General features: G+C 41.1%; 1 protein-coding gene across 1 annotated transcript in view; it reads left to right on the top strand.

Moving 5' to 3' along the window:
- The first annotated feature begins 2,046 nt into the window (after positions 1-2,046).
- Positions 2,047-17,230, top strand: part of begain (brain-enriched guanylate kinase-associated) — a 44,607-nt gene continuing 29,423 nt past the window's right edge. The window contains exons 1-2 of the mRNA XM_086182216.1: positions 2,047-3,756; positions 9,597-9,628. Coding sequence (XP_086038342.1) covers positions 2,047-3,756; positions 9,597-9,628 — 1,742 coding nt within the window. The remainder of the gene's footprint in view (positions 3,757-9,596; positions 9,629-17,230) is intronic.

Genomic DNA, 17,230 nt, shown 5'->3' with positions numbered 1-17,230 from the left:
CTGCTGAGCTGAATGGTCGGACTCACACGTATTAAAGCGCACAGGCTTAAGTAGGTTTGCCAGGAAAGGACTCACTGTGGGTTCTAATGTCGTCCATGAAAGTAAAGCATCAATCTCATTATTTCAGAGGGAAATATAAACTGTTTTCTTTCTATTTGCACTCCATGAGGCTATAAAGACACAAACCACCGTGTCAATTCATGCCCAACAATAGAACTGTTTACTACCCTGAAGGCTGTTTGTCTTACATGTCAATATAGGTTTGATTTATCGTAATTAACAAGTCCCAAAATCTGCAGCAAATAAGCAGTATTTGCAACTCAAAAGCGAGATGGCGATGCACGGCTCTGATGAGTTTATCGGGCAGACGCTTGGTGGGATGAAATGAAGCATCTGATCTTTTTGTTTTAGTTGTGGAGGCTTTTGGGAGTCGGGATGTACTCGGAGGATCTGATGAGTTGGCAGAGATCTTATAAGAAAAAACAGTTGGTATAATTCCAAGAGCTGGGGGATGCTTGTATTGCTGCGTCTGATGAAATAATTATAATCTTATTGAATCAGGTTTGATTTTGGACAAATAGAGTTTCTTGTCAGCAATAATTGATGAATGTCAGGAGGTAGTGGGAGAAAATAGATACTTTTCGACCCAGGATGCTCAAAATGAAACAATAATTACTCACTGACCTGATACTGTAGGTGCGAGGTTAAGCATGAGGTAGATGTTAAAAGGAATTATTGAAATTCTTATTGAAAAAAACTGTGAATTTTACAACTGCAGAGAAAAAGTAAGTCCACAGCCATGCTTGTGCTGCTGTGAGGCTGCATGCTATAAGCTAAATGCTAACATAAGCTTACACGAATAATCCTAATATGCGGAATTTTAGATTTTCCTCTATGCATTAATGTCAGGGTCAGTTAGTTATGATGGTGGCCATGCTAACATTGGTTTATCATCAAAAATTATAATTATATCCATTGGAATTGTAATAGTTTTGCAGGTATTTGGTCATAAACCAAGCTATTGATGGACTTTAAAAATCAGCGGGTCACCAAAGTTCACCGAATGTATCCTCTACGGTAGGATGACCACATTTCCAAACCTTTTCAAACCACGTTCATGCACATGTATGCACTTCTACATTTTCATCGGGATGGTGACAGTTACTTCAGTGTTTAGCACACCTAACAGGCACAGCTATCAAAACACGGAATGCCGCATTTTGAGGTCAATCTACTACATGAGCACCGACATTCACTTTAGCATGACAGCTAACCGTTATCAGGCTCTGGTAGAAAGAGCCGCATGTGTCATGTGACACTTGCTTATGACGATTTATATTAGAGGTTAGACTGATATGATATACGAACATCTGTATAAGCAATTTAAAACTGTGCCGATCCAGGATACATGGTCACTGCACACTTGTATATCTACTGACCTTGCATTCAAAAACATTTAAACAATTTAGAGAAAGCTAAGCAACTATAATTTGAATTGATTTTAAGAAACAAAAATCAGTGCTGCCCATTGTGGAGAGTCATTTTATAGTCAAACAGCCTTAATTTTTTTCCTGCACAACATAATAATAAACACAACCACAAAACTCTGAACGTGCGACCCAGTGATTTGTGGCAGCTCTGCTTGCCTGGTGCTCACAAAGCAGATATCATGTGGTAGCACATGTCAATAACTCTGACCTGGTTATCTAGCTGTTTTCCAACACCATCCATGTCAATACACAATTCATTAGAGATAATGCCCAGAGAAAAAAGCCCTGGTGATGCAGTTGTTGATCTGTATTGCTAAAGAAAGAAAATATACGATTGACAATGTCAGCATATGATCATGAAAGGAGATTGGGTGACATCCAAATGACTATCAGGCTCAAACCTCTTTTGGTTCTCATTGAGTACTCGGCTTGTGCAGTGAAAGTGTGTCACACTGCAATCGCTGGAACACACTATTGGTGGCTTGGGCAACTAGGGCAGACTAGGGCAAAGCCAGAGGACAGAAAACCATTGGACATCCGTTCTACTGAGCCTGACATGGTTCACTTGTGTTTGTCCATTTCGGATGATGGTCTCAGGCTCAAGTCTATACACGCAGGATCACCAAAGACTGTTCGAAGTGGAGGGAAGAAGGCTATTGAAATGGCTACTTTACGGCGGCAGTCGAGATCCAGAGCAGCTTCGACTCGGCAGGATCGCGGGTCATGTTCTTCCACTGCATCTTGCCCTGTTTTTTCTGGACCGTATAGTGACCAAGAAGAAGACCCTCCACTGCGTCGCCAGTCATCACCTTTACTTAAAGGCTCTCTTTCAAATCTCCACAATAGTAGCAGACAAAGCTCCAAAAGTTCCCTTTCCAGCCTTCAAGGATCTGTAAACTCTCTACAAGGATCATTACCGCGTCTCCAAGAATCTCTTCGCAGCTTTCAGTGTTCTTTACCTAATTTGAAGGGATCACTCTCTCGACTGAAGAGGCAGTCTCTGGGCAGCTTGGACAACTCCAGCCCGTGCCCTAGTGAGCGGAGTACAAGTCCCAGTTTACAAAGTGGCAACTGTAGCTCTAGTGATGATGATGGCAGTTGGGATACTAACAGCTGGAGTTCAGGAGCCACTTGTCTGCTACGGACACCTGTTAAGCAAGATAGCATTGAGGCAACAGGGCATATAGTATCTTCCACCACTAAACAAGTGTCCACTGCTACAGTGACTGAGCCTGAAATCATTTACCAGAATCTTGTCTTCATACGCCCTAATCCTAAAACTGAAAGCAAAAGCGACTGTGTTGTGGAGAGGACTTCCACAGTGCTACGGAAAGATGCAGGAACCCAAAGTTTCTCACACTGCCTGAACAAGAGTGCCCAGTGTGACGAGAGGACAGAAGACAGGCGCAAGTTCTCACAATTTCTGAATGAGGTGACTGGCAGGGTGCTGAAAACTAACAGCGGCCCTCCTCAAGAAAAGTGCACCTTACGACATCGCTACCCACCTCCTCCGCCACCGCCACCACCAACCCCATCTCACCCACCTCTTGCGCCACTGCAGACCACACCAACAAACCTGCCCCCGCCACCTACATCAACAAACTTGTGGTACAGCCCAACCAGCTCAAACCTGCAGACCATCAAAGAATATGATTCAAAGGACATTGCCAGCTCCATCCACCAGTGGAGCAAGACATTACCGAGCTGTAAGATTTTGGAGCCTGGAGATGTTTTGAGGAGTGTGAAAGGAGAAAGTCACTCATACTCACAGCAAAACATGGATCTTTGTACTAAGATAAAGGCGCAACCCTCCACCGGGAGGTTTTATCTTGAGACAGACATTGACAGAGTGAGGAGACTTGATGAACTTGTAGCTAATGGTACCCTGGGGAAAGACAGAAATGATAAAGGACCCGAGAAGGTTATGGAGAGAGGGAAGGAGAGACAAAGTAGGATTCCATGGGAAAGGAATGGAGGTTTGGGAGTGGAGAAAGGGAAGGAGAAGAGAAACAAAAGCTCCTGGGAAAGAGAAAGAGGTGGTGAGAAAAACAAGGAACAGGATAAAGGATGGCCCTGGGAGAAAGACAGAATAACAGAAAGAGGAAGGGAGAAGGACAGGAAAGTGGCACTTAACAGTTATGAGCATCATTCTACTCAACTGGCCACCAGTGGACTAAGTAAACCCTGCCCTGTCTTCAGCTGGCCAGAAGGATTCCCCAGAATGTCATACAGGTCCACCTCATTGCCTAGACCTATTAATATCACTGTGAGTATGAAACTTTAGTTTTGTCGCAAAAATGATAAATACAAATGAAAATAATTTTTCACTCATCTTTAATAGCACCGAAAAATCTAAATAGTTACTTTGTTTGACAGCAAAATGTCCCAATTAATCACCAGAGCAGAAACCTGAAAAAAACCTGGATCGTGTCCAATGTGTTTTTATGGTTGTGCCAAGTGTTATTGGCAACATTAGGGAAAGAGAATAGTGAACAGTCCAATTAAACACAGTTTTGACCCTGCAGGGATGGGATGTTACATCCGTTATGTCATTTTGGTGAGCAGCGGTGCCCTCTGCTGATACAATGTTGACCTACAAGATGTGCATCACTGCAACATGAATTAAGAGAAACAAGTGATGCTGGCAACACAACCTGGACGGAGGGGAACGTACAATGAGTTTAAAAGATTTTGGTTACTGTGACACCTTCAGGCTTGTGAATAATCTCATTATCATCAATAGTTTTGTATATGTTAGAAGTGCAGGTGCTAGTGGAAGCTGATGAAGGTCTCTTTTTCTCAGCCTCATCCATCATCTTCCTCTTCTGTCTGCCAGGATTTCTGAATTGAGAATCTCAAACTAGCTTGGGGGCCTAAGCATAGCATTTCAAGCTAGCGGTTGTTTCACATCGCACAAGTTTATGTCGAGGGCTTTCTGCCGGAATGTCTTTCTAACAAAAAGACAAACAGAAAGTCTAGAACGGGATTACTATGACGCAACATTCTAACACTGTACTAAACCTAACTAGAACATCTTAACCAAGTAGTTTCGCTGCCTAAGCCTGACCAAATGGAGACCAAAAAATACATTAAATACAACTCCAAAAAAGAAGTCCAAAACATCAGTCACAATTAATTGTAGATAAAAGCCTCACTTTCAAGTCACCCTGATGAATAGCCTGTGTCTGACCCTCCACTCATCATCAGCTACTGGCTCGCGAGTGGTCATCGAGAGGGAGGTTTTCTTCCACAAAGTCTGTCTGTCCTGTCCAACACTGCAGGAATTTTCTGCCCAGTCAGCCTAAATAACATGGAGGAGGAATAGACATTAGGAGCCCAGAGAAGGAATGGAAAAGGTATCACTTTGCTTATCACAAGTCAGTGTGCCACCAAAATGATGTCAGAACTGTTCTTGTTCAAAAAGTATCTGGTATAGCAGCTTTAAAGTCTAGATATTGTTTTGCCTATCAGCAAGTCCTGGCATTGACGCTTACGGCAAATTATTAGTGATAGAATTCTCCTGCCAGAAAGTAATTTCTATAAACTAACCTGCCAATAGTTTCAGAGTAGCTGTGATGCTTGGATAACTTTTTAATCCTGGTTTAATTCAGTTCAGACTTGTCGTCACAAAGTATCGTCCGCCTCTGTTGATACCCAGGAATTGGATTCAATCCAACTTTATTTGTCAAGCTCTTTCAAAAAAACAGCAGTTTAACTCAGTACTTTACAGTCAAAAACCAAAGCCGTACTGAAAAATATTTACTACAACAACATATAGTGTGGGATTAAAAAGAGTTCTCAAACACTGCTATTTTCATAGTGCATTAAAAGCCAATGAATAAGAATGTGATTTATTTATTTTTCTATAACAACAAAACTACTATTCTCATATGATAATGAATAATAGTGTGTTTACAGGCACTACTACTGCTTTTACCCTGATGGTGATGTGTTTATTTTTTATTTAAAAAAAAAACATGTTTATACATTTGTGATAACTGGTACAGAAACCTACACCAGTTTTGGATTAACCAGACTTTAACCAGTTTTATCATGAATATAAAATCACCTCCACATAGAATATGTCGGTCGGAAGATAAAACTGCTTACATACACTTTCATAACGATGTTGTTACAGTTATTACATCATGCAGCTGCTAGATAACGAGTTATTGAGAGTTGAATTCTGACTATGCCATCGATTTTGCAGTTTATCAAAGAGGTGCTGCTGCACGGTTCGTCATGTTTCTTCCTCACGCAGTAAAAGGAGATTGCTGGAAATGAATATGATGACACAAGCCCCTGATTATCTCACTCAGCCTGTATTCAAGGCTTTGACAGCCTGTATTGCGTCAGATTTCTCCTTGTTAGCTGAATGATACGACTCCCTGATTTATTAGATTTGAATCATTTATGTTTGGTGTTTTGCCTGATTGCATCCCATACTTTACCAATCTACCATTCAAATACAAATTTCCAGAGACATGATTATAATCCCTTCCCTCCAAAGGGGGTTAGATTTTTATTTCCATTAGCCTTTTATGCCAGGAAGGTTGTGTTTTCACCCACGCGTGTTGGTTTGGGTATCTGTGTGGCTTTCAGCAGGATTAGGCAACAACTATTGATCCAAATGAGATGTGGTGGAAAGAAGCATTGAGGCTCTGAGGACGAACCCATTTGATTGTGCTGCAGGTCCAGATCTGAGGGCAGATTTATGATTTTTGTCTCATTAACATTGCAAAATAAGCTTTTGGGGGGGGGGGGGGCCGATCGTAACATCCTCCAGGAACGTTACAAATAAATAAAAAAAATAAATAGTGAATCTTGGTGGGAAGTGGACATTGGCGGGGAAAGGATCCATTGAGTTCTGGAGCAGTTCTGGACATTTTTATTCATTTCTCAGGAAATATTACATGGACCTCAGCGGAGGTCTGCATTCTGAAGAGTACTCGTCTTAAGATTGCAAAGAGGAAGCGCCGAACCCCACGGCATGCAATATCAAAAAACACAGCTACCCCTATTTACTGCTTATTCCCTCAGAGCTTAGAGCAGAAGAGGGAAGAGATTTAGGTTTCTAACACATTTCACATCCTTCTTGGCTGTCTGTATAGAGGTAGCTAATACGTTAATAATTTAAACTCTTCCCTCCATTTTTTTTTTTTTTTTTTTTTGGTCAATTTGAGCCTCAGGCTTTGAAATGACACTTAGAAATGTAGCCTCTACGGTGGAACTAAGACTCTGCTAAATGAGCGAACAGCAGGATATCTAAGATGAGCTTCCTGATTGGAATATATTCACTGGAAGTCATCTTCCCAAAATATCCCAAAACTGCTGGTTAAAAGGAACACATTTGGGGTTCGTTCTATGCTGGGAATTCATTCGGTGTTGAGAGAAAACAGCTGTTGTGCAGCTTTTTCAAGTGTCTGTGATTTGATTGTGAGCCAGTGGGTGAACATGCAAGAATAGAAGAAGGAAAAGTATCCTCTGCACAAACTATATAATTTTAAGCAGAAATTTACTTCCTGTAATATACTTTATGCAGCAAGACGAAACAGAATAACCTTGATATGAATCCAGTAATTGTTAGATCAGGCCACCTTTCTGTATCACTAGATGGCACAGGTTAGAACTCTGATCAACATGTGCAAAGACCTGACAATACGGAATCCAGTTCCAACAGTTTTTCAGTTCTATGGTGAAATCGTCCGCCTCGTCACAGTAACACAGTTTCAGCAAAATGCACTTTCTTCACATGAACCCATCACAAAGTTGTTAAGGTGTTTCTGGACATAATTGAGATGGTTGAGCCACAGGAGGGGGTTAGGGTTAGGGTTATCAAAGTGTAAATAATGCCGTCAGGCAGCGCTATGACTAATGCTCCAAATTCAGTTTTTTCCTCGACCCATTCTACACCCCTCCATCAATTTTGGTTAAAATCAGTCCCATAGGTTTTGCTCCCTGCTGACAGGAAACCTGAAAACATGACATCCTCAGTGGAGGTAGACATCAGCGATATGACATCATCAGAATTCCTAACTTGAATCCACTTAAGTACCTCAAGGTCCGTCATCTTACCAAATTTCATCAAAATCCATCCACAGCTTTTTGAGTCAGTGGACTCTCAAATGCCGGTTATCACGTGACCTTCTTGGGTGAGGTATCTACAGGTATATGTAGTATAACAAACTGCCCAGTACTCAGAGTATAAAAAAATAGTTCAGTGTGTCCAAAAAAACAAAACAAAAAAGTGATGCATGTAAATAAGCCTGACCAAGTAAATATTACGGTTTAAGTGAAGGCAAATTTCCAACTCATGACAACTGTAATTGTTGAAATTAACTTACTGTTATATTACAGTTCATTGAAGGCCTTGCAAAGAAATTGGCATTCTTTGGTTTTGAAAATTGAAGGGGTTTTATTTTAATTAAAAAGTAATCTCTTGTATTGGCATGTCACCAAAACTCATTTTAGTATGTCTACACAATTTAGAATTTTTTTTTTTTTAAACTACAATTGAACTGAACTTTGAAGGCTGTAAAAATATTGCTGCTGCGCTGTATCCAGTCTGTGGCTCATCATTCGACAGTGATATCCGTACATCTCGGTGTACTGAAAACGCCCAGGAGTGCGCTTCTACACCTTCGGCTGCTGTGACGTTGCTGTTTAATGATGACAAATCTGCACTGGTGTCTTCTGATCCCAGTTGAGCACATGAGGAGAAGCCTCTGTTGGTGGAGCTAGATTCTTTTTGGAAATATCTTTGCAAATAATAGCTTTTTCACTGAATACATCATTAGCTCAGGTTGCAGATTATCATCATTCAGTGGTGCTCTCTAGGAATGCCCCCCCCCCCCCCCCCCCCATCCGCCCTCCCCAAAGTAAAGAATGCTGGGATGGACAGTGGAGATTACTGAGCGTTGTCTCATTCAGTAGCTGCATGAGTCATCCTGTTATATCAATTGCACTGTTTGTAACACCCCCACAACACAATGACGCACTACATACACATCGTCATAAACACACACCGCACTCTCACAACCCATTGTGAAACTGTGTACCTCTGACATTCATTGTACTCTCGCTGAATCCGTGACCGTAAATCCTGAGGCTACCTGGACCACTAACAACCTGGCACATCTGCAACCTGCTGCAGCGCCAGCCACACACACACACACACACACACACACACACACACACACACACACACACACACACACGCACATGATCAGAACTTCCTGACTTCTATAAAATTCTTGCTTTTGAATATAAAATGTTGGAAGCTTTTATCAAAGGTGCATTAGTAACGCTAAATATTCTTTGTTTTGGACCTTGGCTGCATGTATATGCATGTGAACTCTGTCCAGAGGATGCATTGAGTAATTGGTTCTGCACCAAAAAGAAATAAGCCCAAGTGAAATGTAAATGGCAATGTCATGCATAATGCATATTTGTGTGTGTGTGTGTGTGTTTATACACTCATCACTATTCATGTTTACACATATGAAAACATGATGAGACACAGTAAAGTGGGCCGTAACCCTCATCTTGTGTGATATTTCCAAATATATGTCTCCAATAGACTTTCATATGCAAAATGCCAGGTTTTTTACACCTTGTTTACCTTCTTACTGTCCCTCCCTAGGACTATATATATATGTGTGTGTGTGTGTGTGTATATGTATATATGTGTGTGTGTATATGTATATATATATATAATATACACACACACACACACAAAAACACATACATACGTGTGTCTTCTTTCAACATCTACAGTAAGTCTGCCTCACACCCTCGGGCACTTTCTCTCCAGTTCTGCAGTACAGCATTTTTTTCTTTTGCACTGTTAATCTGTCATTTCTAGCTCTCCCTCCTCCCTCCTTCACTCAATGCTCTCAATACCGATATGTGCTGAGAGTAAGAAATAATGGATATGTTTGTTTGACGAGACACCGCTCTGAGAGCTCGTTAAACAACAGATAAGAGGTGCTCTGCAGTGTGCAGTGGCAGCGACGGCGCCAGATAAATCTGCGTGATAAATAAATCTAATCATTTTACCCCCTCTTCTTTTTCTTCTTCTTCTACTTCTTCCTCTCTTCCAAGCAGGGATCTGATGGAGAGATGCAGCATGACACGAGGTTAGCCACTTTCACTTGTTCCTCCTCTCCTCCCGCTACTGACACCTCCCTCACTCTTTTTCTTTCTCTCCATCACTCCCATAACCCCTCCTCTTCCTATACACCTCCTCCTGCTTCATTCAATTCTCAGCTCCCTCCCTCCCTCTCTCTCTATCTCTCTCTCTCTCTCTCACCCCCTGCCTACCAGCCTGTCTCCAGTCAGAATTACAGGAGTCTTTTTCTAAATGCATGCTGCTCTGAAGGGAAGAACAGGCACGTCAATATTGTGACTCTTATCAACTGAAAATGAGGCAAAAAGCACATAAACGGTAAGGCAAAAAAAGGGGGGGGAGTGCATGCCTGTTCTGTTCTTTTTTTTTTTTTTTAGGTGCTTCAAGATAAGTGTGCATAGTTGCTGTGCCACACTGTCATTGTTGTGTGGGTTCCTCTGCTGCAGGTCTAGCCATGTGTTGCATAGTGTTTGCTTGTGGATAGTATGCTGGGTATTCAACAGTACAGTAGACGTGAAGAAAACATGTTGTACGGCATATTCGGGAGTAAACTGATGCATTTTTGTCACTGCAGTGATGGAAGTATTGAAATGGTACAATGGGAGTAAATCAAATTATTCAAATTTGAATTTTACTGGTGTGACAATAACCAGGCAGTAAATGTTTCTTTTTTTTTGCAAAATATTACCAAAAAGAAGCACTTATGACACACAAAACCTGGCATGAAAGGGATAAGGAATTTAAAAAAAGGAATCCATAGTGCTGTATTTTCAAGAGTGGAGAAGAAAACATGATTAATATTTCAGGGAGTGAATCATTAAGTCTTCTTTCCATTCATGTGTTGCCTTTAGGTGCATGTCAGTTCAACACAATCATAACATCTAGAAGTTAATTGATTTCGCCTCCAGTCTTAACCTCCGGCAAGGGAAGAAACATTGATTTTTGGGGATGAGCCCTGCCCCATCACTGAAGTGAGATCCAAACTTTCAACATACTTTCATTATATCACAGGAAGAAAAAAAAAAAAGTCAGCGAGTCCCAGATAATGTTATATTTATTCTATCGATGTTGCACTGTAGGCAGAGCAAACTTATTAGCACATTTTATACCAATGGTAACACCGCAGTATGTGCGTTACAAAATATAAAAGAAAAAGAAGACAAACGAAAAGAGAAACAAAGAAATAAATGACAAATAAAAGTGAGCTAGGGGAATAAAAACAATTAAAAGCTCACAGAAGTAAAGCTATTAACAAGTCGGGAAAACAAATTAAAAGCTTGGATTCAGTACTAACGACCATCGGATGTTGTCTTTATTCCACAACTGAGCGGTATTGTGGCTAAACCACGTTTATCCCGAAGATCTCTGCAAAGTTCTTACTGGATCAGGAAGTAACTGGGATCTAAATTGTCCAGGGAATGAGGATGATCAGTTCGTAAGTGCTCGTGATTCAGCCGGATTACATATTATGGTCAAAAACGGTCTCCAAGATAAAAGCATGTAAGTTTATTTGGTCATGTTTAGGGACCAAGTGATCTTTGGGATATTTTTGTGGAACTATACCCTATAATACACTGCATAAGTCCATAATCTATTTGATTGTGTTGCTGCTATGGTTCTGATATCATTTAAACATATGTAGATTATGTATGAGGGAACTACTGTCTTAGAAGTGTGTTAGAATAGCCTCAAGCGCAACTTTCGTAGCACCTCTTTGTGCAGTGTTCAGCAACATGGAACCTTAAGGTAGAAGTCTGCAAAAACATGCGTTGGATCGAAATTAAACAATCAATATCAATCAGACCATATTGTTATATTGACATTGTATAAGAAACAATAAACAAATTCTTCAACTCATCTTTGTGGACTTAACAATAATGTGTGAAACGAATACAAAGGTTCCTGGCAGGCTAATAGGCTTTTTTTTTTTCAAACTCTTTCAATGAATAGTTTATGACAGGTAGTTTTAGGGGTGCTATATACCCCCAAAATGGACACAACTATTTGATTATTCTATTGGCTAAACACTTACGGTGGATCCAGACACAAGATGTGTGAACTTGTCAGCTCCCTGCTAGCAGGACGCCCCACACAGCTCCTCCTCTGCTTTCTCACATGCTTCCTAACATTGCTTACAAACCAAAGCTCATTGCCGAAGGCTCTCTTGTTGCTCACTTGTAAGCTCAGTGAGATCGATGCCGACAAAATTGAGATCATCATGCACTGACAAAACATTACAGACCTGCTGCTGTGATGTGCAACAGGAACAGCAAACAGCATACAAAACAAAAAAAGACCATGATGAGAATATAAGCAGCTGAAATTTGGATACTTTTGAACTTCTTTTGCCTCAAAGGTCAGCGTATTGTAGGCCGATGTGATAGCTGGTCCTGTGTGCTGAGGTTATTCATATATTTGGAGGTTAAGTCATGAACAGTCCCCCTGAAGGCCGTCATTCTACCAACATTATTTGGTCCAGCTCTACTGACTTTTCGGTTTGGTCCGAACCATAAAGTTAAATCAGTCAGAACTGCTATGATTGAACTGAGACGTTACGGAATTCTAAGCAAATATCTGCCCCCCCTTCCCCCGCTGAAGCCTGCAGGTGGGTGGTGGGTTGGTGATATGGTTGAATAACTGGCAGGGTGACCGAGGCATTGACAGGCAGAGGGAGGGATGGGAAATTCCTGCAGTTGAATTAAACCACCAGACTGGGAGAATGAGATGTGCCACATGTAGAAAGCTGCGTGCAACCGCAGTTGACTGTCAGACCGCAGTACAGACCAGAGAACCGCTGCTTCATCAAGAGCTAAACCATTGATGCACTTTTTTTTTTACAGCCTTTTTGAATGCTCTTACTAATTGCAAGTTGTTAAAGTGATACCCCAAACTGTATTTTGCTTTTCAACTAACCTTCTCACAAATAATACGACGTCTTTGATAATCTGGAATGCAGAAAGAGCCAGCCACTTTTAGTTTGACGTTATCTCAACCAGATACTATCAACAGTAAAAGTGCCCAAAACCATCAAAACTTTCTAAACTCTCAAGTGCTCAGAGTCCACAAACACTTTGACTTGAACTAAAAACAAACCAACGATATCACTTCCTAGGATTCTTGATTGGTTTTTTTTAAGCTACAAATTGTTTGTGGATTACTGAGCCTATGACTGGTTGATGGAGATGTTGATAATACCAGATTATGCATTTGAGATTGCGACCCGATATTTTAAGGCAGTTTCACTGTTGGTAGCCATCAGGCAGTCAAAGGTTCGCCATTAGTTTCGAGCTAAATATACATGGTTGGCTCTTTCTGCATTCTGTGTTCACAAATAAGGCATGAAGCAGGGAAAATACATCTTTGTGAGCTCAAGGCTTGCCACAGGTACAAGGATGAAGAGGGTTTGTGTACAGGTCTGTTTGAAATAAGTGGCAGCTGCTGAGGAAAATCTGGGTTAAACCGCCAAATGAACAATAGCTTGATAATGTATGAAGCACAACTTCACTTGACTAGGTTTCTGTTTCAGTTCATCTGTTGTATCTACGCATTATCATTACGCCTATAGCAGCAGCCCAGGAGACATCACTAGCCCTCCCTGCTTCACTCCGACTTTGAGGAATACGCCGTTGTTAATCTCTCATCGCTCCCTATAAGCTAGGCATGTTGCATCCAAAAGCAGCAGCTGTACGAAGGCTTCCTTCAGGTTAGCCTACAGCAGTTTACCGTCCCCCCACCCCCACCCCCCTCAGCCCTCTCGTTCTTCTGTCTAATTACTTCCTAGACGGTGAGATTAGAGGTTTATGCAGATGCTATTTGTGAGGGTCGACTGCTGTAGCATCTGGAAGTGGTTGATGAGGGATCTGCCCTCGAGCGTACTCAAGGGGTCGGCTTTGTCTTTCAGTGTTTTCCTGTGTGTTCCTATTCTCTGACTTAGACCCTGCGAATCTCAAGTGTCTTTTCACGTCACAGCTCACCACCCTCAACACTCCCCGGACATATTTGAGATACGGCCCCTGAGCATTTACATTTTCCGTCAAATCCAACAGTTGGATGAGCGACAACAAATCTCTGGAGCGCACAGCCACAAGGGTCTAAAAACAAAGTCTGAATTCATGAGTCACCAGCCATGAGCTTAAGTTCTAACCTCTCTTACTCAGTGTCATGGCCTCTATTATGTCAACAACATGTATTGATACAGCCTGTGTTGTGTTGCAAAGTCACCAGACAAGAAGTTTGCGGTCAGATTACACACAGCAGTTCTATGAGCCACATATTGAACAACGTGTGCGCTTATGGCACTCATTACACATCAGTAAATACTTCATTGTACCCTTGAGTGTCGTGCATGTTGCTTTATATTTCACCCTACATGCACACACCTTCACTGACGCCTGGTGGCCTCCAGCAGGTTAATGCATGGTGGATTTTCAGATGTTCAATCTGGGCTGCGATGATAAAAAGAAAAAGGCCTGAAGGTGGTCCTCTGTGTTCTGCAGTGTGGAATCCCTACTGGACATGTGTTGTTCTCCACAGGACAGGCAGGATACTCTAGCAATTCTCAAGCAGATTCAGAAGATAACTCATTTAGAAAAGAAAAAAACCTTGGATGGAGTGAATCATTTTGTAAGAAATTTAACTGACTTGTATGTGAAAGTTCTAGCTGTGAAATTCAGCTCATTTGTTTGGTTTTCTGGCCAACAAACTTACTGTTTTGGTTCACCTCTCTCGTTTGGTTGTTTCTGGCAGCAGCTGTTTTTTTCCAACGCTTCACGTCCAGCTCAGCAGACAGATAAAGTTAGCAATTAGGTTGTTGAGCTTTTACACTTTTCCCTCAGGCACTACTGGTGTAGACCAAACAGATCTAAAGTGTGAATATTGAACTTGCTAAAAAAAAAAAATCAGGTGACCAGAAACGTGACCCTGTGTCACTCCTGCTGGGTGTGTGTATAGGAAACATTACTGCTAATACATAAGCCACATTGATGAAAAGATAACATGTCCACCAACTGTGCAGCTATGATGAAGGGGATTTCATAGATCAATGAAGTTTAAAAACAGCAAAGGGGCTGAATTAATGCAAAGTGTAAATGAGTAACAACAAATAAAAAAACAAAATACTCCAAAATCTGATTAAATATAACATCAACTATAGAACAGTTCTGTCTGTTAATTCTTAATTTGTGAGATGATTTCCTCTTGTTCTTTGTTAAGCTGGATGCACAGGTATGTCACAGCTGTGTTGTCATGGCGACCCCAGTGAGTACTGTAAGGACTCGGCCTCTTTCAGAGAATTATAACATTGGAGAAATTGAGAAATTCTATCTCCGGCTGCAAAACATAGAAAATGTGTGATTCACCCTTTGAGGACACTGTCATCACTCTCCCTCCCCTCTGCCTGCTGTTATGCCCGTTCAGGAGGGTTATGGAGGGGTGAAGAGCACAATGAGCAGCTGACCCGCAGTGCCGCGTAGCTATGAAGCCATAATATTGTCTACTTATGTCAGCAAGCAGAGAGAGGGAGGATGAAAAATAGGAGTCATTTTGTCAATACATGCAGGTACAAGGATATTAAGCATGTTTTTTTTTTAATATCAAATGTATTAATGCACCTTCTTTTTTAAAAACAACAACAACAATAACAAAACAATAACTGTTTTTACTACAAGATTGTTGTGAAAAAAAACCAATATAATTTTGCCCTTGGCTGAAAAGAGAATTGGGCTCGAGTTGTTTTTTTTTTGTTTTTTTTTTCTGGATGAGGAAAAGAAGACAAATTAAAATCAAATTCTCGGTCATATGAACTCATCTGACCTGACAAATCTAAAGTTTATAACCAACTTGTTGCCCAGAGGGTATTCCGTTAAATATTCGTTCATCTCCAGGGACATTAACAGCTCTTTTTTTCTTTTTTTTTTTGAAGATACATTAACGAAGGTAAAACAAGTGTCTTCTTGTAAATCTTCAGAGGAGGCGTAAAGGGGCGTCGTGTTTAGTGATGAAGGTATTTGCTCGTTAGTGACCGAAATAAACAGACAGAACAGCTGTTTGAGAATGAGCCCTCTTCACTCTCTTGGCCACTGCACAATGATCCGTCATCCTGCAAATATTGCTGGAGATGTTCCTGTGACATATTTTCAATAGTCATCTAAATGAAAATGAATACGTCAAATTAGCAAGAATCACTGTATTTAAAACTTTTACAAATCCTTTGTTTTGTGATCAATACCTACAATCCCAGATTACCTTGATACAGACTAGATTTTGGCAGGGGATTACAGTTGTGCCACAATCTTCATCTTAACTTGGCTCTCTGCTTTGTTTATCATAAAATCACATTTCTTTTTCAAACCACTCATCAGGATCATGAAACCTATACATGTACACTGACTCCTGCTGTTTTTAAAAATCTCTCTTAATGAAAAATGATGGAGGAAGTTAACCTTACAACAACTCATGGCGATGGTTGGAAACTCGCACTTAAAGCTAGCGTTACATCCCCCCTAGACTTTCCTACAATTCCCAAGCAGGATCCAATAATTCCTTTTAGACCACCAGAATTTCACCCACTACCAAAGACACACAGCCCTCTTACTGTATAACCTAAGATAACTAATTTAAACGTAAGTACTTCTTATCATGCAGATTTCTGCTGCTAACATCTTTCAAAAACATTAGCCTTTACTTGTGCTATTATGGTCTCAACCTGAGAGATTTTTAATGTGTACTGCAGCCAGCCACCAGGGGGCTTTTGGCTTGCTAAGCTCAGATAGTATCCTGAGCCTGACCCCGAGCTACAAAGCACACATCCAATAGCGTGAAGTGGGAACGGTTCCCTGTGAAGGCTCCTGCTGCGGCCCCCTGATGTGTGATCTGATCTCATCAGGAATGGTGTAAAATCTCCAGACAAATTGTCAAAATTGATCGAAACGCTCGGCATTCGCTGCAGCTCGCTACATGCAAATGGAGTTCTACGTAACACAAATACTAGTTCATTGCTCTTACTGACATGCTGCTTAAGGGCCAGGGTTATATGGAGGAGCTGCGGGGGTTCGATGAGTCATAGCGCAGCAAGGAAAACTATTCATTATCTGTTAATTTATCCCCAGGAGTCTTTTTTGTTGGGAAACAGTATTAGAGTGACAAAGCCTGATTAGTTGTCTTTAATTGTTCATCGTCCTTGATTTATGCTCTCATAAAGACCAGTTAGTAAGTGCAAATATTATAATTTCTAGATAAGTAGCTTCAGAAGTTTTAGGAGTTTTAAGGCCAGTGGGCTCTTCACCATGTAACGTCATTTCTCTTTTTGATGTGCAGATAGAAATTAAAGGTAAACATGGTGGAGATGGTTCCTCAGCAGCACTTCTCGCCTTCAGGCTGCAAAATGTGTTGACTCGTCATCATCTTTGCTCAAGTGGCTTAATCCACAGAGCTGTTTTATCTGGCCGCTGGTACTGGAGCATCCACAAGAGACTGTTGTATTTCTGGAGTCTTGCATCAGAGGAAACACACAAGTTGAAGTTTTGAAGTAGTTGATTTCCTCTTTCTGCTATATAAACAATATTGGTCTTGGGGTTTTTTGTTTTGTTTTGGGGTTTTTTGGCCATACATTCAA

This window comes from Aulostomus chinensis, chromosome 17 (assembly GCF_037954235.1).
Source record: "Aulostomus chinensis isolate RoL2024-O1b breed Wild chromosome 17, RoL_Achi_v1.0, whole genome shotgun sequence".
Lineage (NCBI taxonomy): Eukaryota > Metazoa > Chordata > Actinopteri > Syngnathiformes > Aulostomidae > Aulostomus > Aulostomus chinensis.
The sequence above is the reverse complement of the archived record's forward strand: the minus strand, read 5'-3'. Positions and strand labels throughout refer to the sequence as shown.